The sequence below is a fragment of the Anarhichas minor genome, unplaced genomic scaffold, assembly GCF_050575085.1.
Source record: "Anarhichas minor isolate MPS153535 unplaced genomic scaffold, ASM5057508v1 ptg000006l, whole genome shotgun sequence".
NCBI lineage: Eukaryota > Metazoa > Chordata > Actinopteri > Perciformes > Anarhichadidae > Anarhichas > Anarhichas minor.
The window spans coordinates 4,516,150-4,540,637 of NW_027466452.1; the positions used below are offsets into that span (position 1 = coordinate 4,516,150).

Genomic DNA, 24,488 nt, shown 5'->3' on the forward strand with positions numbered 1-24,488 from the left:
TATTTTGAACAGCGCTGAGTGGTGTTTATGCCGAGTCACCCGAGGGTCGCACTGTCACTGAAGTGAAAAAAGAAATGGTTCCATATGAAAAACAGCTCGCCACAATAAGGCCATTGATGACGGGAGGGGGTACAATAATTGAAGATGTTCATATTAATAATGTAGTAGTGTATATAGCCAGCTTTGGAATTGTATTAGCCTGTAAGTCAACAGGATGATGTCAACATAATTATGAAGTGTCATTTATATATCAAACTCAAACTCTTGCAGGTGTCTCACACAGGTCATGCATATTTCAAAGATTAAACAGACAGATTCTGCTCATTTGCATATCAATATTGAGGATTCTTAAGGTGTGCAAGTAGTCCAGTGTGTGAGGGGAGCCACGGTCGCACTCGAATCATGTCAATTAAAGCTCTTCGAAAGTTTGCAGAAGACAGAAAATCAAGGTCCAATAACCTGTGGACCTCATTAAGACCAGAGCACCCATTAGTGCTGTTGATATAGCTGTGAGGGTCGAGATTATTATGTTTTGTACTCAGCAGTGAAAGAAACTTTAAGGACATACTGATTGAATTCATAGACTAGACAGAAAGAAATATCATCTCTGCTGGAAAGAGCAGACTTCAGACCAGGGCTCTAACTACCGTCAAGGACACTTCTAGAGTAAAAACTTGATGGTTTATGAGTCGATCCTAACATTAAATACTCGTTATGTTTAAATTTGAGCACTTTTAGACCAACCCAATAATAAATACATGTCGACTTTATTTCTGTATTCATGGTAGTTTGAAGAAGGCTTTGTAACGCCACTCATACCTCAACATTTGGAAGTGATAATGATCATAATAATTATCCTCATAATGCATTTAGGATAGTGGTTATCATTAAAACAGAACATCACAGAACATATCAATAACATTATAGGAGTAAAATGAATAGTAAAGCAATAAAAACAAGTATACATGAATGTGAATAAATATAAATATAGACATGCATACACAACCATGGGAAGATAAATAAAACTTACATTCCAAAAGAAAAACATAAGCAGTTAAAACTGAAAAAAATATCCTAAATTCCAACAAGTAAAGAAAAAATATTGAGACTCTTTACTTTAGTTTTTTAGTCATAATTGGTGGGGGGTGGGGGGACTCATGACCTCAGTATTTGTAAAATCCCTAGAGCATTGCATCGTGGGTTAGTGGTCATTGTGTTCTGTCTTTTGGGACCGATACAAATTCTCTCTTTTTGTTCCTTCAACTGCAGCTCAGCAATTAAATACTAAGAAACAGGGAGGTCATTTAAGAGGAAGAAGAAGAAGACATACTGTATTGATACAATTCTATTTGCTTCATTTCATACTTCACTTTTTTATAGAAAAAGGACCATGGATATATCTAAGACTTGACCCTCAAAGACTTACCACTTGACATGGACTTGTGACAAAAGACTTGAGGCTCAAAGACTTAAGACTTGACTTGGACTCAAGTTCAAAGACTTGAGACTTGACATGGACTTTTGACAAAATACTTGAGACTTGACTTGGACTCGGACTCGAGCTCAAAACCTTGAGATCTGACATGGACTTGCGACAAAAGACTTGAGACTTGACCTGGACTCTGGCTCACAAACGTGAGACTGGATTCGGACTGTAGAAAGACTTGAGGTTTGACTTGGACTCCGCTCAAAGACTTGAAAGTTGACTTGGTCTTGCATGAAATGACCTGTGAGCACTACAACTATACAATCACAGTGTCAGTGATGGTTACCCAGTGACACATCCATTGCCAGCAGATGTGCTTGTGTTTGTGATGCATATTGATCACCTCCTGCTGCTCTACCCTCTGCATATTAACCATCTGTGCATTACCACAGCGAAATGAATCGTACAAGAGAGAGCGAGCAGAGACGGACTGGATGAGAAGGTGTACGCGCTCGTGTTCTGTTTGTACATTGCGGAGCACTGCAGCAGTGTTTACATGCAAAATATTTGAGCGTTATCTCAGCTTTGAAACTGTTTGCTCTTTGTTGCAGTCGCTCTACAAACTATTTAACAAAACAGAACACAGGCAGTCACAGTCGGCCGGATGTTCGCAGTGACCGAGAGTGAAAAAGCTGTAGCGAGATCCGCGCCCCTAAAAATATCAAATGTGTAACCTTAAGTAAGAAGCTGTCTAATGCCTCACCCAAAGAGCTGACACTAATTATTCACGTTCAGTCTTGGCCAGGAATATTCCTTTAAACGTGCAGAGCTGTGATGTTAAGAATTTAACTCAGCATACATGATCATTTGGATCATTAGAACTATTCTGCTGCTGCCGATGCAGGTGTGCTTTAATGTGTCTTCGGCTGCTTGTGTGGGTTGTTGCAGCTCATTGGACGTCATGGAGGATTGACTCTTTTGCACAGATTTAAAAAAGATTTCCTTCCAACATGTAATGTTGTGGTACTGTTGGGGACAGTGTGTGCTTTCCACTGCAACCGGGGAGAAAGAAGTTAGTAGTTTCTGCCATAACAAGTTTAAATTTGACTCTGGAAATCGTGATTGAAAGGGCAGACTTCAGTCCAGGGCTCGAACTAAAACTGATCAACTCTTCCTCCCTGCAAGGCTTTGTTTGCAGAGGATTTGCACAACAGAAGGAAGACAAAATTACTTTTTTCCCCCTTCATCTTCATTGATATTTGTCGCCGTCTCTAATCCCTTGTTATTTTTCATTACTTTATGAACTTTAAATCTGTGAGAGCAACAAAATCAAAGCAGCGTGGGTCCTGTGACTCTGACTGCTTGACAGAACAAAATGCACGACAAAATGTCACCACCTCAATTTCTGGCAGCTTCCGCGTGACTTTCATTTGAACAACCTTTAACTGATGATCAATTGCTCGCCCCGTAATTGCATTGGTTTGAAACACTTTCAGGGACTTAATCAATGCCAAATGGTGGGCATTTAAAAGGCACCGCGTCGTCACTATCGGCTTTGTTTTCATGGGGATTTTTCTCTCTTGGAATACACATTGTCCTCGGCTAATGGAGCTCCATAGTAGGACTGACAGTGACTGTCAGTGTATGGCAGGTACACTCAAGTTGTGCAGGGCGTCCAGGCCTGTTGGAAAGCATTCATGTGGTTTGTCAACACTCAAGTCGAAATAGTTTATTTCTCCAACTCCTGGAGAACATTTGCAGACATATTGAAGCTGAAATTCAGTTAAATACTTTCCATATATGGAAGCATTTGGCTTTGGTTCAATTCTCGAAAAAGAAAGTTTCACTTTTCAACTCTTAATGCAAAGAGCAAAACTAATTCACTTCATTCTTAACTTCAAACTAAAATGCTTTCTTTGTCATTTATGAATGTAGGGTTTCTACACTTCCTTATTTGTATTTACATTTTGAGGGGAACACATTTTCTCCTGACCTGACCCACCTGGAGGTTTGTTTCACAGAACCTTCTGTCTTTGGAAACTGGCATGTGAATGGATGAACCATCTGTCAATCAAACTCATGCTAACGGCAGTCAGACGAAGTGCTTCAGTGTTGTTCTTTGCTCTTCTTTCAATGAAATAACTGATGCTACTGCAGCATCTAAGCTAACCGTCCCTAACAGTCGCCTCTCAGTATCGTCTCACACACACCTAAGCCCCGCCCATAGTCGCCAGTAGCTTCTCACAGTACGCCGATTGTTCCGTGTCCTGGATTACCGGACCCAAATGCATCACTTTTGTTACACTCATTAAAGCGTAATCTGTCTCGACGTCTACATTGATTGATCAAAGAAAGTGACGTTGTTTGACTCCCGTCATGTGGTGCATTGGCTGACAGCTGCAGTAGAATTGGTGTTTTTTCAAAATCGAACATTAATTTCCATATCTAAATAGCAGTTGGTGTATTTTTACTATTTCAATAAATATTCAACTTTAGAATATTTGTTGACAGTCCTACAGGGTACACACACAATGCACAGGCGGGTATAGTGTAGGGGGGTCAGTAGGGGCCCAATAGCAAATGTTTGCCCTGTGGCCTCGTAATAGATGAATCCAGCCATGTCGTTGTCATTTCAAAGCATCATAACTCCTTTTTTATTTATTTTAATGCTCTTTCATGCACATGTCTGGGTTGCACTGCAAAACATTTTTAAAACCTTTGTCATTAGCTAAAAGTCACGGCAGTAAAGGTTAAAACTGAGTTGGCTGTCTTGGTTCTTAAAAAAAAGCTCAAATGTTGGAGGTATATATTTCTTTATAGAATTATGGATTCTTCCATTTGTGAGATTGCCTTTCCATATCGGTGCTGTCAAGTGAGCACCATGTCTCCACCACTGTGCACTGGCACAAATTCCTCTACATCCATCATGTGAATGAAGCGTCACATTATATCACTCAGAGTATCCTCCAACTCCAAACAAAGATTAAAGATTGTGTTCATTAGTGTTTCTGTGTGAAAAATGAATTTGATGACAGAGCAGGTGAAAATAATAGAGTACGAGGATGGCGCATGATGTGTGACAAAGGTCACCAGCATTGTGGATATGAATCAACTTTATTGCCGTTGCTGCCCGTCGTCCTCTCCTAATGAAGCTTCTAGTTTCCACTAACAAGCTTAACGAATGCCTCGCATATCAGGCAGTAATTGCAGGGAGACTTTTCTTTCTGCCTAATTACTGATATTTCCTGCTGCACCAGTTGGGCTGCAGCACGCAGGCTGGGTGATGGTGGTGGTGGGTGGGTGGGTTATTATATTCCATTTCCTGGGACAGCTCCTGCGGCAAGGCTGCACGCTCTGCAATGTCTTCCATAGGTTATTTATAATCACTGTGAAGCAGTAGGGAGCGTAAAGTTGGAGAGAGAGAGAAAGAGAACACAGAGAGAACAGAGCTACGGTACACACAGTGGGAGTATGGTGGTGGAGTGTGGGTACAGTCAATCTATCCTCATGCAACAGATAACTTATTCCTCATTTTTTGGTGCGTTCTCCTACAAAAGTCAAGCAACATGTCTATTTCCGCTCGTTACGGGCATACTGTCTTCATAGGGAACAACTTGGGATGGTTGAGGAAAAGATTGTGGTTAGAATTAGGCAAGACAACTACTTGTTTATGTTTAAGAAAAGGTTGTTGTTAAGTTTTAATAGACTAGATAACCAGATAATCAGACCCATTTGCCATTTTGTTGGAGGATTTGGGAGGGGGGAGTTATTTTGTTCAGTTTTGCTCTAACCAGTAGGTAGTGAGTGAGGTATCTGTAGCCGACATGGAAGCTCTGAAATGTGTTACTCAGAACAGTGAATGTTTTTCAAGATGACATATTTCTTATATGTCAATTTGACCTAAAATTGAATGTCATCTAAGCCTGGTGTCGTTTTACTGGAAACCTTTATTTTTCTGGCCAAAGTAGAGGGAGAGGCTTTCCGCATTCTGAATCCCTGCAAAAGACAGATTTCCAGACGGAGGCACATTTGATTGGCTGAAAAAAAATCTATTATGTGGACGACTATTCAGAGGTCTCAAACCAGATTTCTTCCCGCCATCCTGCTGCTCTCTTCTTTCTTTCTTTCCTCCTTCCTCCTCCTCCCTCCGTTATGACTTAATTCCTTCTTCCTTCTTTGTTTGTATCGAAGTGTATATATATATATATACTGTATATATATATATATATATATATATATATATACATATATATATATACATATATATATATACTGTATGTGTGGATATATTGATTGATCGATACATGAAGATTTATTTTACTCTTTTTCCAAACACATTTAGTTCTGTCATGTACCTTGTTATTCCTTTGATGACATCAATACTCTTTTCCGAGCTATATATTAGCTATTTTATTTCATCATTTGTTGCCTGCATCCCTTCATCCTGTCTTTTCTTCTCTCGTTCTTTCATGCCAACCATGAAATAACCTGAAGATGTGGGGAAAGAAATCCACGTACAGTGCATTAGTAAGCTCTGTGGAACTCTGCTGAAGGTTTGAACACCGTGCTTTTCAAAGACATTTCTTTGTTAGGCGTTTCGATACGATGGTGGTGGAGAGTGCTGTCTGTCCACTTCAAAATCTCCCATTGGTGGTCAGTTGGCTTGGGATCTGCTGGGACGTGACTGTAAAAGGCCTCGTCATTGTTCTGATTTGGAGGATGTCTGTTGTTGGAAATACCGACGTTTCAAAGGAGTTTTAGAGGTTTTTAGGTCAGGGAGTCAGATACAGACCGTTCTGCATTTTAGATTTCAGATATTACAAAGCTGCAATTCAGAATCAATACAAATCTTTACTGTTAGACGACATGGACACACGTGTTCTCCTAGCAAAGCCTTTCTTTAGCTGTTTATATGATGTAAAGCCATTCTAAGTGTCAGAGAATCACACTGTACTCCTTTCAATGTGTCGGATCAATGGTGCAATCAATTTTACTATTTGTTCATGATGTTTGACAGTAAATTAAACTTAAGTCAGTAGTTACTGTTAAACAATGATATGCTTATTAATAATGTTTACTAATTGTTAGTATTAATATAATGTATGTTAACAGTTTATTATTTCACATATTATAACATTTTACACACTGTATTAAGTCTTTGTTAATGATTACCAAATCATTTGTTCACCATTAAGACATTGGTCAATAATTCGTTTGTAAACCATCTACTGTATAAATATTATTTGGATAGCTATTATAAAGTAGCAACTGGGGGATTTTAATAATAATTTTGAATTAATAGAGATTAATAAATATTTTGTAAAACATCTGTATTATTTAGAAAAACAGTTAATACTTTGTCAATGATTCATAATTGGTTTCTGGTCCATCTTTAGGTCATTTTAATAGATGTTTTACAAATGATTTCTGAAAAGTTTACAAATTATTTGGCAAATATTTACCAAATACTAAACATAGTATATTAAATGTTGAAATGCGTGAACTGTTATTAATAGTTTAGTCAAATGAAATGATCAGCTATGGTCCAATATATCATTTGTAAGGTAATTATTGCATATTAAGTAAACTAATGCTAAAGAACATTATTATCATTTAATTGTTTATTAACAGTAAAATAACAGTTATCTGCCAATATACCAGTCTCTATTTAAATGATGGTAATTGTCGAGCGTTACCGACTTCTCCGGTGTGCTCAGACACTTCACCACGTCCTCCTCATGTGGAGTCTCTCACAAGATGGACAGTTACAGAAAAAGGTGGGCCAGGAAAGCGATCGTCACTACATGCAGTTAAACTGTTCAAACTGAGACCAAGCAGGAGACATTAAAGGTGCATACGCTCAAAACCTATACTGTGTCTGACATTTAGCTAAAACAATTGAGTTGACTTGCTGTACAGCAGCTGTGCATGAATTACCGGTGACAGACAGCGAGTCCATTATTCTACATCTGTATGATATGCAGGTTGACATGAGCTGTTGGGAGGATAATTGCTGGAGAAGCGGGCTCCCCGGAGAGGTGTGTTTTCTCCTGGCTTTGATTCTACCTACACAGCGAGAGATTTTATGTTCAACCATATAGCTTGTCAACAGCCTTCAGCAAGCCTCTGCTTCTGAGCCTCTGTAATGAAAAGTGACTGCAACACATCCTGGATAAAAGAGAGTCTCCTCTCCTACTGCTGTGTAATTTACACAGGTTTTCTTTGTGTAAGCCAGCAGACGACGAACAATGTTTTCACTCCCCAACTGTTTCTTTCTTTCTTGGCTCTTTATACACACCTCCATCTCGTCTAATGACGCCCATTTCACTTAATACAAATGATTATTTTGTGTGAAATAAGTAAAGCTGGCTGTCTGTGCAGGAAATGATTTTCACTTCAGATTTCTTAAAATAAGTCAGGGTGTCCGGCTCCCTGAAGGCTGTTTTTGTTTAGTGTAATATCAATTAACATTATGCTCAATATATGCCATGAGATTACTTACATTTAGATTAGTGTTAAAGGTTCCCTGTGGAGTTCTAGACTTAGTAAAGCAATGCACTGGTACAGACAGAGAAGAAGACCACGAGCTTGGCAACGTGGACGTAAACAATGCTGGATTTTGAAATACTGTCAGAATGGGCTTTGTAAATGTTTTATGAGGAAGGAAAGGCACAGCCTGCTTCTGAGATGTGAAGGACACACATGCACTGACTGAAAACATGACTTGTTTGTTTCACAGGAAAACTCCACAAGGCACAACACTCAGGCCACAACTCATGACCTACATATTGGGAGGCCTGTGTGCTAAACACTGAGCCGCAGTGCCAGCTGACATCTGGCGGCTCCAGCAATGGAAACCTTGATTTGCCGAGTCCACCACTTTGGTCCGAACTGAAATATCTCATCTGCTATTGGATGGATTAGCTTCAGATATTCACTGTCCCCAGAGGAGTAACTTTTAATGTTTCCCTGACTTTCCTCTGGTGATGGTAAACACTATAGGCTAAGTTCAGATTGCAGGCGAATCAGATTTGTTTGTCTTGTTTGCTTGCCTGCGGTGGTGCTCTGCTTTTCCAACAAGCATGATGTATGAACGTCGATCTTGTCGATGTTCATGTTGGCCTCCAATCCACGCTGCTAGTAGCAGCGTCACCGTCACTCCGGATTCGATGTCGTTCTCGTGTGTCGTGTTGTGAATGACGCAGAACAAAATCCGATTTGAGCAGCCAGAGTGTCCATACCGAGGCCGTGGTCGCACTCGTCTTTTTAATGCAACTTTGGTTATTGTATGCGCCAAATGGGAACTTGTATTTGTTTCCTCACTTGACACTTTAACCCGCCGGATCAAATAGTGATCTGATATATTCCGTGGTCAAGGGGGCGGCTGTAAAACAGTGAATAAACACGTTTCAGTTCCTATAAATTCTTCACGATAAAAGTCGCCCATTATTTTTGCTGCTTACTCTTCCTCCCTGCAGTCTTAGTAGACTGGTGTTATTATAGAATAGCTGCTGACAAGGGTCCAAAATGTGATGATAAATACATTTTCCTATAAATTCCTTTCAATGAATGCCCCCACTTTATTCTGTTATTAAAAAGCTTTTATTTTGAAGCAGAAGAATCAGGAAATGTTGGGTTTTAATCAGTAGGAACTTAACAGGACTCCAGCCCCCGTTATCCCGTTGCTCTCCTCGGGAGAGGAACTCGTCACTGAGATCAGAAAGCTACAATTAGATATTTATAACCCCAAATAAGATAGAATTGCTAATTCAGATGAGTCAAACTATAAGATTATCTCACTTACTCGTAGATGTGTTTTTTACAGTGTACTAATTGTCTGACATTTGTGCTGTTTCTGTCTGAGATCAACGGGGGTTGATATACGGATGACTTTGTCAAGGATGTTGCCACAGTACAAAAGAGTCGGACGCCTTTCACACAACTTTTTCTCCGCTTTCCAATTTCTCTCTTCACCTGTTTGGATGAGGCGAGAGTTTGGTGTCAGACCCCGCCGTGAAGGTCAGCGCCTTGTCCGATTAAAAAAGAGAGGCGCGCAAGAAAACTCTCCCTCCCTCTCCCCTCTCCCCTCTCTGTAATCTGTGTGAAGAAAATGCCAGCTGCCAGTCTCATTTGGAGAGATAAGGGCCCCGAATGCACCGCCCACAGCGCAATAACGGCGAGAGAATAAATATGTAGATGATAAAAAAAATGGGGGGGGGGGGGGGGGGGGGGGTTCAAATAAATACATCCAAACTGGCAGATCTCAGAGAAACTAGAACCAGGTGTAAACCGTTTTATTATATTGTGTGTGTGTGTGTGTGTGTGTGTGTGTGTGTGTGTGTGTGTGTGTGTGTGTGTGTGTGTGTGTGTGTGTGTGTGTGTGTGTGTGTGTGTGTGTGTTGGCTGTCGAGTCTTCACTGTAACTCCCAGTTGGCAGGGTGAAATTGATGGCCCCTGCTATAGATTTTTAGCAGACAAGTCCCCCTACAACCATCTCATATCTTATTACCAACCGCCTCAGACGCTCAAATTGATCTTTATCGGTGTTAAAGAAAAAAAGAAATCCCTGTGGCAGCTTCGACCTTTATGGTTCTCACCTTTCATTGCTGACTTTTTTTTTCTCTTGTAAGTGTTTGTGTAGGTGTGTGTGTGTGTGTGTGTGTGTGTGTGTGTGTGTGTGTGTGTGTGTGTGTGTCCCATGCAAGTAGAAACTCCAGGAGGCACACCAACAATCCTGATGGAGAGTCATTTCTGGAGCAGTCACTGTAGGTGATAGCATGTCCAAGGTGATAGCCCTCGAGTTGTACCTCGATAGGACGAGAATGGGATTTTTGTTTTTACTTAAAATTTAAACTGTCGAGTTGCAATAGCACCAATCTGCCTCCTAAACACTTTGTCATTAACATAAATTAATTGTCACTGCCACTGGCTTTTTTGTCGCTTGAGAGAAGAAGTTGTACTTCTGTTGACAGTGAAATTATTTCCGTGAATTGCTGAATGAGTGGGAGCGACGTCTCTTTTCACCAGCTGCACAGTTACTCAGTGTTGACAGATCACCTCTGCAAGCACTCTAAGCTTTAATCGCGTTTGTTACATTTTGTTTTTACAAAGATTGTTGTGGTCTAAGATTTTCACGAGGTGTGTTTGTTAGGAGAAACAAAATCACTCATAAATCAATAAATAATAGAAAGTATGTCCCATCCCTCTCTAGTTGAAACATACTGGCGTCCCGCTTTATTTGCTTGAATTATAAGGATTAGATTTGGACTGGTAAAGGACACTAGAAAGAGTAGCATTGTGTTGTTAACAGTCATCAGTCAGTCATAGTCCAAAGAAGCCCACGTCTACCGAACAAACCTACTTATTTTATGCCAAACCTCGATGTTTTTACTAAACTTAATCATGGAGTTTTGTTGCATTTTCGTTTTGTTTTCTTTAAAGTTACAGCGTTAACCTCATTATTTTGTAGACAGAGTTGCCAGATAAACACAACTCCAATATTCATTCTCCTTTTTGGTCTCCACCATAGACTGTATATAAGAAGAGGACGTAGTTGTAGTGGCATCACCCATTGGTTTGTGGACTGATGTTTTGAAGTCTCGAGTTCAGCATTTTTTTGCAATAGCCATCTTGGATTTTTGCTGTCGCCATCTTTGTTTGTTGCAACCAGTGATTGGAAGTGGCAATATTTGGACTGCTGAGGAATGACGCTGCGATAGACACACGGTATACGGCTCTGGTAGTGACCTGTCAATCACTGTGTAGCCCCGCCCTAAAGCATACCCTGCTTTATGGTCTGTTTGACTCTAAATGGACCATAGTTTACTAAATGAACATCATGCTGTATTGAAGAAGACTTGAAACTAGAGATTGAGACCATAAACTCATGTTTACAATGTTTACTGAGGTAATAAATCAAGACAGCAGTAGAGTCATTTTCTCATAGACTTCTAGAGGAGTCGCCCCCTGATGGTCAGTAGAGAGAATGCAGCTTTAAGGAACTTCTGCATTTGCTTCACTTTTTAGAAGCCAAGGTTTCCACCTGGTCTCCACCAAATACTAATATAAAAATATTTGGCTAACTAGCTGCTACATGTTTGACTTTCTCCACTAGCTAGCACCTACCGTGGGCCGTCAGTTGATAAGAGATTTTTAGCCAAAAAAAACTTGACCTAACCCTGAAAACGAGGTTGATGGGAGTTTGTGACCCAGAGTTGGGTCATTTTTATGAAGGTCGCTCACTATGAATGCCACATTATACATTGTGATTTGATCCATTGTTGATATGACAAATATTGATTAGTGCAGCTTTAACCAGTGGTGGGGAACTTAAAGATCCAGCCTTTTCCCATGAAGACAATATAACACCTTACTTCACCTTCATGAACTTGTCTGTCAATATGTTAATATTTTCTTCTGACTTACGTTGTAATCCTTTTTCATGTCACCGTATCTTTTCTTCCACAGGAGCTGTTACGGCTCTCAGCTTTATTCTCTCCCTCTTATGTTTCTCTTGTCTACCCTACACATGCAGAAGGGAAATGATCCCTTTAAGAGAATCTGCAAAGATCAGCCACCTGTATTAAGTGACCATCATAAATGTAGTCATTATGGAAATGACACTTTTCTTAAGTGGCTGCTCTTTTATGTTTTGCTCTCTTTTAAGCTCATAGAACAGTCTGGACAGCAGCGCCTCGTTAGAACAGTTTGAATCAAGTGTAAAGAGAGAACCCAACAATTTGTGCTCATTGGGAGCTGTCAGAGTAAGAGAGCGTAGGCCTTCCTGTTACGATGGAGATTTCATTACCTGTTAGTTTATTTTCTTCTCTTTACTTTTGTTGCGCTGCTGCCTTCATCAGATATTAGTTACATAACAGCAGTCACTGTTCGTTCCTTCACCTGAATGTTGTAACACTTACTTTGAGTTTTCTAATGCCCCATGGCCTTTTCACACCACTTCACAACAGCTCTGTGACCTTTCGAGAAGTGGAAGGAAATGAAAATCTGTGCTCATTATTTGTTCATAATAATGGCTTTTAATCCTGCATTGATTCCATGTGGCATGCATGTGTTTGACTTTAGATTTATTCCTAATAAGTACCGCAAGGCTTTTAAATAATAAAGTACTATTATGTGTGTGTGTGTATATATACTGTGTGTATATATATATATATATATATATATATATATATATATATGTGTATATATACGTATGTGCATATTTGTATATATGTATATATCCTTTATCATTATCATTTCAAAATATAATCACGAAATTAAAGAAAAACACAAACACACAGTGAGGTGAAAAGGCTTGTTCTCTCTATAAAAAAATGTCAAATATGACTTCATGCCGTGAAGCAGAATGTGAAACTTTAGTTCTTGAATGAAATATTCAGACACAGAGTCTGAAGTTCCTGACCCTGTGTTTAAAATCAAGCACAAAGAAAAGGTCATCAGTCAAACAGCAGTAGTTCGGGTCAGTCAGTGACAGATATTCTGGCTTGTAAGGTCTTTTCTAGTCATGCCTCATGTTGCTCCTCAACCACCAGCAGTTTTCTAACTTCATTAAGCCATACTCAGCTGGCTCTCTCCTGGATCGGAGGTTCATTAAAGCGCTCCTCCCATACAGCGATGCGACAGAGAAAGACCGGAGACCGCCATCAGCTGAGAACCATTTTGCTACACTACATTACTCTGCTCTTTAGTAGCGGGCGAGCTCACACTGCTCTGCGTTATGTAGCTCGCAACAATTCACGGATCTGTGAGAGAAAAGAGCCGCTGGTGGAATGTTTGACTGTGCAAGAGGGGAAAAAATGAAGTGATAAATCGCTCTCGGCCAAAGTTTCTCTCCAAACCCACCGTGATGTAGCAGACGGGGCGGATAGGAAGAGAGGTGTACCGGAGACAAAGAGGTAGAGAATAGACATGGCTGACAGCGGTTACATTTACATGCCTGCAGTAAGGGGGTACTGGCTCACCGTACACATTGTATGCTCTTTTGCAGTAGGTGTAGGTTAGCTTTTTCGATGGAAGTATTTGCTTTAAGGCCAAACTGCATGTGACATAAACCCAAATTGCTTGTTTTAGGAGAAATTGTTCGTTGTTCAATGTCAACGTTCTCAGCAACTGAAGTACTGGCCGTACATCTGAAGGTGCAATATGTTAGATCAGGCCAGAATTTTAGTTTATTACATCGACTAACAACAGGATGGGAAGAGCTTAAAAAGACGATGTCTTTTATTGCAGAGGTATCTACTTAAATTAGCATGCTAACCAGCTAGCCCCCGGCCCATCCAGTCTGTCCTCAGTCTAACATGACAGGACAAAAAGAAGTAGAGCTGCCCCGAGGAATGTCAATAGTACATTCATGATCTGTGTGCGTTTTGATAGTTTGTTTATTGGATTAAATCCAAAGTGAAGCAGCCCCCGGTTAACGGGGCGGACAACCCCTGGTTACTGGCACAAACACACCGAAGGCTAACGTAGTTTGGTCTAATTTTGCATATACTTGCGCAGCTTTTAGGTAGTAGTTGGCTTTATATATATATATATATATATAAAACTGATGACTGTAAGTTTGGATTGTATGCACCGGTAGTAGCGGTGAAATGCTGCCGCCTGTTTCTTTGGAGCATGTGGCCACAAATGACACATAGCACCTTTAATGGTCCATATATTAGTTACTGGCTTTGTGGCAGTCTCCAGATTTCAAAATAAGAGTTACAATATCTTTTGCTTTCAGGTTTAACAAGTAAACGTGTCGTGTCTCACGCTTCAAGTCTTTGGAGCGTCTTAGTAAAAATCATGCTACAAGTGAACTCTGCAAGAGCAGATATTTTGGGAAACCAAATGAACTACTTTGTGCAAATATGTTTAGTATCAAAGTTGAGCACCTTGTGCTGCATGTCCATTAGCAGTTTCTCATTATGTTTGAAAAGGTTTTACTATTGCTTGAAAACCGACTTGTTGCTGTAAATCAGAAGGATATCAGTGGAATTACTAATGGACATAGTGGCGCCTGATAGTGATTCATTTAGCTATGACTAATTATTTTTGTCACTGACAACTCCGTGCTGGCATTAATAGCTCAAGAAGGCTTGTGCTGAGGCCGACGTGATCATTTCCCATGAGGTTACTGTGTGAGATCCAGCTTGCACCGACAGAGAAGACCAATGGAAACATGCTTGGTGCATAGTGGAGTATCCCAAGTGAAGATGATATCCATGTACAAGTAGACCTTGTTAGGAAAAAAAGAACGAGGAGACGGAGTTAAAGGTTAGTGAAAGTGAAGCTGATGAACACGTACAGAGAACACGCTGCCAGACGGACGCATGGACGCCATTAGCGGAGCCCTTCAGCGTCCATGAAGGAGATGTCACTAATGGGCCCGTCAGGCGGCGGTCAGCATCTCTAATCAGCACTTAGACAAACAGGGTCCGCTCACGGACCGTCACGCTCCTCATACTGCTTTAAACATGAGGCCTCTGTCAAGGCTTCACGAGTGTGTGTGTGTGTGTGTGTGTGTGTGTATGTGTGTGTGTGTGTGTGTGTTTTAAACAGCTGGTTATGAAGGTGGGTTGGATGAACAGGATGAGGCTGATTGAAGGGCCTTGGGTTGGGGGTCAGATGTATCGTTGCATTGAAGCGATGTTGAGCTTGAGGTTGTGTAGTTCCCCGTCTATGATGTGAGACCAGATTTCTTCCATCATGTTTATCCGTTGATCCATGCCTGCGATCCATTCATTCAATCATGAATGCCAAAACGGGTCATGAAATCTCACTGTTAATGCATTTATGAATCCTCTCCATCCACATTTATAGCACCATCTTTGTATGAATGTGCCAAGTTTTCCACCGAAGCCAACAAAAAAAACCTTTTATTTTTCTTGAACTGTTTGCATTTTGAATTAGTTTTTTGAAAACATTGTAGTAGAATAGGCATTAAAGCAGATGGGTATAAACGTGTCAAAGCCAGAGGGCGATACGATCTGATATTCTACCAGAAATCTAGAAACCAGGGCACTGCTATTCCTATGATGACAGAATTGCATCGTATTTTACCCTGAAAAGCCACAATCACAAATACATTTCATGGGTTTGTTCTGCACTCAGATGCCCGAACTGTGGCTCCAAAAATAGAGCTGTCATAAAGGAAATTAGAGCGACCGAATCCATGCAGCTGTGTGAGGGTGAAATACAGAATGCCCAGGTCACTTCAGGACATTGTTGTTGTCGGCTCACCTGACCTGAATCGTCTGGTTCCCCCATTGTGTATTGCATGAGTTGCCCGAAGTGAAATACTACAGCACACCACTTAAAAGAACACAAATGTGTCACAAATCATCCAGTCGCGTGTGTGTGTGTGTTGTGTGTGTGTGCGTGTGTGCGTGTGCGTGCGCGCGTGCGTGCGTGCGTGTGAGTGTGTGCGCACAACCCAACCCTGTGCCAACCAAATGATTTCCTCACTTCAGAGCGTCTGCTCCGCCGGCTCGGTGTGGCATCGGAGGGTCGCTTAGCATAACTGGCCTGCAGCAAACTCACTGGACCTCCTGACGGTGGGAGATGCATCAGTCGGCACCGTTCACACACAGAAGCTGCCTCAGACCAACCCGGCAGCTAAACAGGGGAATATTGTACTGCAGTGTGGATGAATGTTACCTTCAGTTGTCTTAACATTGAAATACGCCTTCTTTTTCTTCTGAAACATTTGTATTTATTCATAAAGAGAAGTAACCCTCTGACTTAACTAACCATGCTGTCTGACGGTGTTTATTGTATTGTAATAACCAGGATGTAACATGATCATAACTGCCATTCGATGTAAAGTAGCCGCTCGTCACCAGCAAACAGATGAGCAACCATCAGTGAATTATCACGCAAATGGCTGTAATCTGTTTCCCTCGGAATTCCTTCCGTCCCCATCACTGAGTCCTTAACGCAAGGTTAGTGATAAATCCCAGGTTAATTAGCTGCTCCAGCAGTTAATTAGCGATTTGTGAATTGATGCGACGGGGAAATGTGGTTCGCCCTCTGGGTTGAGGTTGCGGGTCAGCCAGTTAGCAGCGGGTTGCTCCAGGATGCTTCCGACAGTCGTGGCCACATCACAGATGAGGCCTTCGGGCAAATGATGAACCTGCCGAATCACCAACCATATATTCTCAGTTATTCTCCACGAGGTGAATTTTAAAAGGGCAAATCCTAGATGTTAGTTCCTAGATGAATGCTTAATGTCAATGCTGCTTCCTGGGAGTTCTGGTCTGTGCAGTGCTGATCGTCTCGAGTGTTGCCGCTCTGCAGAGCGTACGCATGCTCCCTCGTGGCCCTGCCACACCGCCCTCCACGCATAGCTCTCTTACCAACGTATCGTATTCACACACACACACACACACACACACACAAAGACATTGACAAACAAAGCTCAGTGTGGCTTTGCAGATGGAAAGGGAAAGGACGCACGCCTTTCTGTTTACGATTGGCTTTAGTCGGCTATGCGCCCCCCCCCCCCCCCCCCCCCCCGCTGCAGGGAGATATCAAGGTACAAGCTGCACAAGGCTGCACAGGTGGAGTGTGAGGTGTGCCATCTCGCAGGTTTGAAGGGTTTAGAATGCGTCACTCAGACAAAGACGGAAGCACATCCAGAGTTTTGTTCATCGGTTAATCTTGTTGGGTTCTCCCCCCTTTGCTGCCTCTAATTCTGTTCATCACTTTTTCTCTCCACAAACAACAGGCACGATCCCGCCAAAACACGCTGTTTTTAACGCCGTTTTCCCGCTGCTCTCCCGCCTTGATTTCCAACTCTCTTTTGGGATCAGCTCATGATTTACGTCCCCACGATCGTATAATGTTCATCTCAGCAGAGCACATTTTAAAAGAGCAGGTAGGATTTGCTCTGCTTTCTGTCTACTGAACAGTGGAGCGATTTGCACTGATTACTCCTGTTTCCTGACCTGATTCCTCCGCGTCCGGTGATCCACCAGCACCATCTTGTGGATCCACACGGGTACTACTCAATCCCTCAAGTCCATGGAGTCAGTGAATGGGTCTTTATGAGGCTGGAGGAAAGAGGAGTGCACGCTGGGAGATGCGAGACCATGCCGCCATGCATTTAGGAAGAAGATGTCAGGGCGCTGAAATCACAGCACTGTGATCACCAAGATGAACGGTGACTTAATGAGTCATCGCTTCACTCACCAGAGGCGATATAATGAAGAGGATGCTCGGGTTCTGCTAGGAGCGGGAAATGAAGACAAACACAAACAAAAGTGTGAACATCGATCTGCCTCTCTCCCCCCTGCGTCTCCCTTTCTCCTCTCGCAAACATTTATAGACTTGAAAGTGTGTTTTTTTGTAAACAGGGAGGACTGACTGGAGTCAGACAGTAGCAGATATGCGGTTGAGTTATCTCTCAGTGGAGAGTGTGGGATGGAAAGGGGTGGATGGAGAGCTATTATATGAATCTGAATAGCTCTGAGCTCCATCTGTTGTGTGCCGTGGAGATGAGTCATTCCGCAGGTCAAAGCAGCACCGAATCCCCAGCTTCATGCCGACACACACACACACACACACAAGGGTTCCTAATACATGCTGCGACTTTCCCGTCATGCATCTGTCCTGTGTCTACAGTTTAGTGACGCCAATTAGGTCTCAGCTGGGATGAGGGATTAGTTTTCGAACCGTGTCCGAGCCGTCTGTTGTCTTTAAAACGTTGTAACTCTCAGCACCACTTCTTCGTTGGTTGAAGTCCTACAATCTTGTCGGACTGACTTGGAACAAAAGGGTTGGATTTGATGCGACAGAACCAGAGATATCGTCTATTTTATACCACACATTCTTCTTACTTCGTCAAAACCTGGCGCCTACATTACCCAAACTCAAGGCTGGGGGTTGACCATTGATGCTTTTACAATATGTGTATATGTTAGACAATATGTTTACACTATGAGAACAGCTCGCATCACTTTCCTGTCATGCAGCTTTTAAATCCAATAAATGACATCAAGGATGCCATGTTACCGTTTCCAAAATCTAAGATGGTATCTGGTCTCATTTCACAAAATCGATATAATATTGATATATAGTCGCACTGCAACTCAACCGCCGACAGCTAGCTGCTATGCTAGTCGCGGCTAATGTAGCCTCGAGCCACTAGCGTCAAGCAGAGAGGAAGAGACGGTGAGCTCGCTTCCTTCTAACTCCACAATTCCAGATCATCACATTTTTATTCTTCAGTCAGAGCCAACGCTGACTCAAGTGACATCACTTGATGTCATTAATCCAGCTTAACGCAGCTCCTTCTGGAGCTACAAGAGCTTTTCATACTGTATAACTTTTCCACCTATATACAGTCGTGCTCCCATCACCTGTAAAGAGACTGTAATATCCATGTATTAGTTACAAAATGACCATAGCACAACTAACCACTGACGTCACCCTAACTCTGACATTCTACACAATTTTAGCCAAGTTCTGAATCCAAACTATAAACTTAATCCTAATTTATTTTGATTTATTTATTTCTTACGAACAACAATTGCTATGGCTCATGTGTAAGCAGCTATTTATACATCCTGCAATATTAGTGTTCATTTGGAGCGGCTCTTCTGAGACTCTCCTTTTAGCTCATTTTTTGTCTCCACCAGCTTCTGAGAAACATCTGACGTCTTCTGCAGAACACACGGTTGATGAGAACGGAGTTAGAGTGCAGTAATGTTGCATAAGGCTGAGTGGAGTGCACAGGTTAAATTCACCACTTCAAGTAACACTTTTTGCGTTATACATAATCAACAAACAAACGTTGATAAAAAAAAGATCTTGATTAGTGAAGCTTCTGTCTGAACCTACATACAAACCCTGAGATAGCTTCAATGCTGAACCCAAGATCCAAGCACAAATGTACCTCTTAACGGGGCCGACCTCAATCACTTTCAGCACTTCTATATCCGAAATATGTCCACACAAGCATAAAGGCATCACACGCTCACACACACACACACACACACACACCCCGGCTGCTTTTACATCCTTCCCAGAACTCCCTTTTACTCCCATTCTCATTTTCCCTTTTTATTCTTCCGTCAGTCTTTGGCTCTCTAAAAGTCTACAAGGTAGAATTTGCAAAAGCATCTAAGCATCTAAACTGCCATCAAATTCAACCCACGCACACAAGCGCACCTGCTTTTAGGGGAGCCTAATGACGAGCAGCATGCAGCTTTGAATAGAATAAATCTATGCTCTGTGAGCCCATGTGTGTGTGTGTGTGTGTGTGTGTGTGTGTGTGTGTGTGTGTGTGTGTGTGTGTGTGTGTGTGTGTGAGGGAGAGATTGGTTTTCTTGTTTTTAGTATGGAGATGCAGAGAAGGAATATTACACTGCTTTCCCCCCTCACATTTACCACACATGCATTTGCATATTGTGAAAATAGGTGTGATTGAGCTTTTCACTGGGTGTGAGAGAGAGAGAGAGAGAGAGAGGCCTGGAAAGAGAGACAAAGAAAGGGTCAGAATGACAAAAGGCTGAACGCTGTTCAGCGAAGTTCAAAGAAAAGATGTGCTCTCTGGTTCTGCTTTTGTGCGATAGAGAAATAGAGATCGAGTATTAGAGAGAACAACATTCTTACCACGCAGCAACAATGAATAGTTCACCTTGGGGAGACGAGTAGTTGGAATGGATCCATACACAGCAAAGCGCATTATCTTCTGCCATCATGTGCCCGTGTCCCTGAACGCATCACGTCCAGCTTTTTACTTTCATGTACAACAAGATTTATGTGCATTTGATGTCCTTTTGTTCACTTTCTCCTGTTAAATTGATTTCACACGGTAGCCATTTTTTTTATTTTGGGAGACTTTATACCAGTCACACTGCAAGAAAACCTGATTCTACACACAGAGAAGCCCATGTGCATTACTACTGATGTTAGTGCTGATGTTTAGTCTTCTAGCATTATCCTCTTTTATCACCACAACAGATTACTGACTGCAAATCAAGCAACACGCTTCCCCTTGACTCCTGTAAAAAGTGTCTGATATTTTCAGCACTCACTCGCTGTTTCCCGCCTTTTCGGTTCAGCGATGTTTAGCTCATCAACTGAGGGATATATTCATCAAATAGTAATCAATGTAGGTAAAGTAGTTGTTCATAATGGCAAAAACATCTAACTAGCAAGTTTTGGGTTCTAGTTTCTCCCAACACAACCCCTCAGTGTATGATTTAGCAAGACTGTTAATGTTTATAAGCTCAACTTTTGGTTTGAAAGTGAATTAAAGTCTTGATTATGGAGTACATCCATCTATATACTGAGCCCCTAAATGATCAGTGTGATAATACGCATGTATGTTTAGCCATCAGCCGTCTTCAGGCCTGGCTACCACATGACGCAGCTGGGCTCTGGATAATTTTCTTTCTTCCTACGTGTTCTCTGTTTTTCCATTGATTTAGTCCAACCCACGGTGTCATTTGTCTTTGTTTAGAATGTTAGATAATTGCTGTTATGTGCACCACCTGGCTGATTGCCACTTAAATAAAGGGCCCAGGCGCACCATGGTCTCTCAGTCGTATGAACCAGGGATTTGTGTTGCTGATTTCTTACCCACTGTTATCTTGGCTTCATTTCTGTTATTCCCTTTGTGTCATTTGATGCTTTATGGAGAGCGTTCCAGGAGCGCCAAATGTGCTCAGGGTCTCCTTTTCTTTCGTTTTGTTTTAAGGCTTTAAGGTGAATGGGCTTGCATTTTCAAATGTTTCAACCAAAATGTACACCATCATAACGATTTGAAAGATAGTCTAAATAAAAAAACTGCACATCGTGGCTTTGAGTGATTTCACCTTGTACTTTGTATTTTTGATGGTTGACATACACAAAGCACGGTTTTCTTTTTCTTACTACCTCCTGACTCTCATGAAATATCTCATTGACCTTGTTATTATAAACCTTTTTAAGTTCAACGTCTGAAGAGCTCTACTGTATTTTCTTCAGCGCTTCTTTTTCTTGACGTTACAGAAACTCTGTCGCTCTTTATCCGGCTGAATTAAACTCTCTGTAACTAATTGATCACAGCGTTACTTGGGAAACCTTTAGTGTCAGACAAAATGAAGTGTGTGTACTTCAGAGATGAGGTGTAATCAACAAGGCATTAATTAGTAACCCACACATGTGAAAAAAAAAGCAAACACTGCATTATGTTATTGGAGCACTTAGATTCTTAATCTCTTTTTAATGCAAGTCACCCACTCAGGTACACACACACACTGCACCCATGTGTGTAACATGGGTGCAGGAGGAGGGGCTGGAGGGGCTGTCTAAACTAATGATGGATCGCCCATCGTGTGTACACCTCCATGTATAATTATTCTGACAATCATGGAGATGTTCTGTGTTTCTGGTTTTATGTTTGCCTGCTTTGTTGTTTCTCCTAATTTTTTAAGTGGGGTTATGAGCTAGTTATCTATAGTCAGTGTATTACCTCCAGTAGTTTAAGTGCACGCTATATTGAGAATATTCTCACCTCTTTACCTTGCCGTCAGAAAGCCCTTTCCGATAGGGGAACAGAAGTCACCAGTCTCCACTGACAAACACTGTATTTCTTACCTGGCAGAGCACGGGAGTCGCTGGTCTCCGCTGTCTTCATCCGTTAGTTTGTTTGTGGTATTGTGACACTTTGGTGAATTCGAACTAACCCTTCAAAACACCAAAGTCGCACAATAACACAAAGAAACAAACAGCGGTTAACCAGCAGCTCTCGTAAAGTCACTGTTTTTGTCAATGGAGTCTAGTGGCTTTGAAGAGAGCATAGCTAACTGCTTCAGTTCCCCGGGCTGTAGGTAAAACACTCACTGTGGATAGAATAGGTGGGGTGTGAATGTGGGTGGATGAGACATGGAGTTAGTTTTGAGGTATTACGTGTGAGGATTTTTGTATGTTTATCCCAGCTTACATAAGAAGAAAAAGCTTTATTTAGATCTCTCCTCTTCTTACAAAACATACACAAAGGAAACAGTAGCGTGCTTCAAATACAGACTGCTGTTACATTGAACACACAGAAAAGGAAAGTGCAAAAGATCACTTGCTTTGTGAAGTTGTGAAACGAAAACTCAACATTAAAGCACAGGAATTGTTCCTATTATGCTGTGCACATGTTTTGGTCCCATAGCTGGTGCGCTCACCCGTTGATCATAAACCTGAGTTGTGTTCCATCAAAGGCAGCTCGCACAACAAGCCTTTTCCCTAATAGGTACCTGAGCTTTTAAATTGCCTTTTGGGTTTTTTCACAGCCAAGCAGTCTCCTAAAATGCTCATCTGAAAAATTCCCCCTTTTAAAAAAGAGAAATAGCGTCAAAGTTCTGCATGAGGCATGGACATGTATTTATGTATCTGTAGGCTCCTCTCCATAATGTTGTTGGATACATACAAATCTGAATCTGTCAGTGGCACTTTGATCGGATGTTCATTGACGACATGATTTCATTGCAGCCCGTCTAGTGGATGACATCTGCAGCTTCAATGCTGGACCAATGTCAGAATTTGTTGTCCCCGTTAGTCACTTAGACACTGAGACAAAGGGAAATATAAATATATATATTTGCCTATGATACATATTATTGCTTTGTATTTTTGCGGTGTCTTTTGCAAAGCGCTTCCTAATCTTGTCTGGAAATATTATTTAAAGAATTTATTTTCCCTTCTTCCACTCTGTCAGGTAACTCGCCCTCGGAGGAGTCGGAGGAGCGCGACAAGGAGCCCAGAACGCTGACCTACCCCGCCTACATCGCCAGTCTGCTGGACACGGGTTCCAAGCGCATGGCGGCCGGCGTCCGCATGGACTGCAACAGCCAGGGCCAGTGCCCGCGCTCATGCCACCTCTGCCACATGAGCCCCAGGGTGGTGCAGGGGCGGCAGCGGTCCGAGCCCGTCCTGCTGCAGATCACCAAGGCCGCGCCCATCTACGAGCTGGTGTCCAACAACGAGACCTACCAGGTGTGTTAGCCGTGTTTGTCCTCAACCATCTGGGACTGTCTAATGTTTGAAAAACAGCAATTTCATCCGGAATCCATTGCACCATTTCCCGGGACACGATCATGATTGGTGGCTGCATCTTCTCTCCTGTACTGGATTCTAGCTTTCCTGTGAAAGATCAATGAGAGTAGAATATAAGCTCTTTCCAGCAAGTCCAACCTCAGACAGTCTATTAACTGGCGTCCTGCCATGAAAGGTTTGTGACTGTACGTGAACGATCCGTCAGGGCTGAAAAACGTGTTTTTTATTTTATTTTGGAGTATCCGGTCTCAATCTGCCGTACCGCGCTGTGACTTATGTGACTGCTTCGATACTGTACGTGGTTACAGCTTCTTTCCTCCAGCAGGAGGAGGAAAGGTCCACGCTCCTTTCATCCCGAAGCTCAGGGCAGACAGTTACAGACGCTGTGGTCGACAGAGCCTGTGTGGAGCTTGCTATACTTAGACACTATAGACACGATGCACAGGCAACATGTTGTATTGATATTACATATACAGTAATTACAAGCTATATATATCCATCTCTGATGAACTGTGCTTTTTAATGCCTCCGCGCTGGCGACCGTACAGTGAATGTGATATCTCAGAAACGCATTGAGGGAATATGTTTCCAAATTTGGCACAGACGTCCACTCGGACTCAAAGATGAACTCATAAGAATTTGGTGTGACTGTTTGTGACAATTTTTGTGAGCTTTGTCAGCAGCTTTGCCGTAGTTTTCACCGTTAGCACTGTTAGCACTGTTAGCACTGTTAGCTGCGAGCTGCCGGCTCAGCCGTCACCCCATGTTGAGAGCTGTTTGGAGGCAGTAGAAATGGTCACAATCTGATATATAGCAGCTTTAAGGAGCAGGAGAATTTTCTTAACACATGTAGAAACACTATCCGGTTCCCGGACGTGATGCAGGGAAGTGAAGAAGGTTTTGGTTTTTAACGTTGGTGCATCACACACTGCCGTGTGGAAGTGAACATGAAGGCCATATGAAGTCAGCGTTTACCCTTCATAAGTTGATGTGCAGTGGAAGCCTGGGAATTCTACAGCAGATGACC

The 24,488-nt window shown here is 42.0% G+C and overlaps 1 protein-coding gene across 1 annotated transcript in view; it reads left to right on the forward strand.

The window, feature by feature from the left end:
* Window positions 1-24,488, forward strand: part of astn1 (astrotactin 1) — a 405,541-nt gene that overhangs the window by 328,761 nt on the left and 52,292 nt on the right. The window contains exon 18 of the mRNA XM_076079850.1: window positions 23,124-23,401. Coding sequence (XP_075935965.1) covers window positions 23,124-23,401 — 278 coding nt within the window. The remainder of the gene's footprint in view (window positions 1-23,123; window positions 23,402-24,488) is intronic.